Below are 1,288 nucleotides of genomic sequence, written 5' to 3' on the forward strand. Positions count from 1 at the left end.
ATGTACAGTACATGTACATACGTGCATAAATACTTTGTATGCAGTTTGCTGGTTGAACGGCACCGCGAGAACAGCGAGGGGTGACAGTGTCTGAATAAATCTAAATTCAGATCTAGCCTTTCACGTAACTATTTTTCTGACGGAGATAGCCGTATGGTTGGATCGCACCTCATTTGTTATTTGGGATTGATGAAATGGAACTTCTAGCTAGGTAATCTGTATAATCCGTATGTGGTTTTGGTTCCATTGCTCTGGAATAGCAACGGGATTTTAAGATTCAGATAGAGACTGGTGGGAAGGTCATAAACAACTGCTTGCTATGGGTTATGAAGAGAAAGACATTTTGTTTAAGACCACGTAGCTCGTCTAATATACCATAGCTTGTTATCCAGGTCGTTAAATTTATTCTGGCCGCCGGATAGTCAGGAACAGAGGGGTGAGGGTTACCGGTTTGGCGACCATCCTCTCCACCGTGGTTGTAAAGGGGCTTGCGAAACTCTCATTTGTCTTGGTCGAGAGTAAACAACAAGCCCCTCATCGTTTCTATAACTCTATAAAATTCGCCAGCGGCCCGATGTTTCGATTAAAACAAGGTGCAGCAAGAGAATTCCAAATACATGTAAAACGATAGGCAATAGCAAGAGCCAAAACAAGCTCATTCGTGAAAAAAAAAAAATATCAGAGAGCTCGTGAGAATGCCTTTGCAAGCCCCGACTTCCCTTTCCAATCCCGCTTTGCCCGACCAACACCCAATTTTCGGAATTCTGGAGATGGCAAAACATCTCCCGCAAGACCCAACTGCCCATAATCCCCGTCGGTATTCACCAAAGTCGCATGGACACGAGCACTATCCTCGAGTCTAAACCCGTCCGCATTGGTCAAAACACTCCGCCACAACAAGTTCAGCTGAGACGTCCAGGTCCCCAGAGCTTGCAGTCGTTCATGGTCGTCAGCCCTATTGATGACGACGGCGCCAGTTTCCTGATCAATTGTCGCATCTGGGATCTTCTGATCAAGAATTAGGAAGCTGAGGATATCCTGGACTTCGGGGAGGGATATCTTGATTTGTTTGGAGATGAAGGCGAGGCTGAAACGAGTATAAGGGGCTATTAATTTGAGGACGGCTTTGGTGCGCATGTTACGACTCACTTCGTCGATGTTCTCGGCTATGAAGGGGTCTGAAAGGACGTCCGGGTTATTGTGAAGGATTTCTTCGTACGCGTGGATGTCATCGCGTTGGACGGCCACGGCTAGGTCAGTCATAGCGGATATCCGCGGGTCTGATTTG

The 1,288-nt window shown here is 46.7% G+C and overlaps 1 protein-coding gene across 1 annotated transcript in view; it reads right to left on the reverse strand.

The window, feature by feature from the left end:
- Positions 1 to 678: 678 nt before the first annotated feature.
- Positions 679 to 1,288, reverse strand: part of HCAG_01239 (COP9 signalosome complex subunit 2) — a gene marked incomplete at both ends in the record, with an annotated part of 1,839 nt that continues 1,229 nt past the window's right edge. Inside the window, one exon of the mRNA XM_001544142.1 lies at positions 679 to 1,250. Coding sequence (XP_001544192.1) covers positions 679 to 1,250 — 572 coding nt within the window. The remainder of the gene's footprint in view (positions 1,251 to 1,288) is intronic.

This window comes from Histoplasma capsulatum, genomic scaffold (assembly GCF_000149585.1).
Source record: "Histoplasma capsulatum NAm1 scaffold_1 genomic scaffold, whole genome shotgun sequence".
NCBI lineage: Eukaryota > Fungi > Ascomycota > Eurotiomycetes > Onygenales > Ajellomycetaceae > Histoplasma > Histoplasma mississippiense.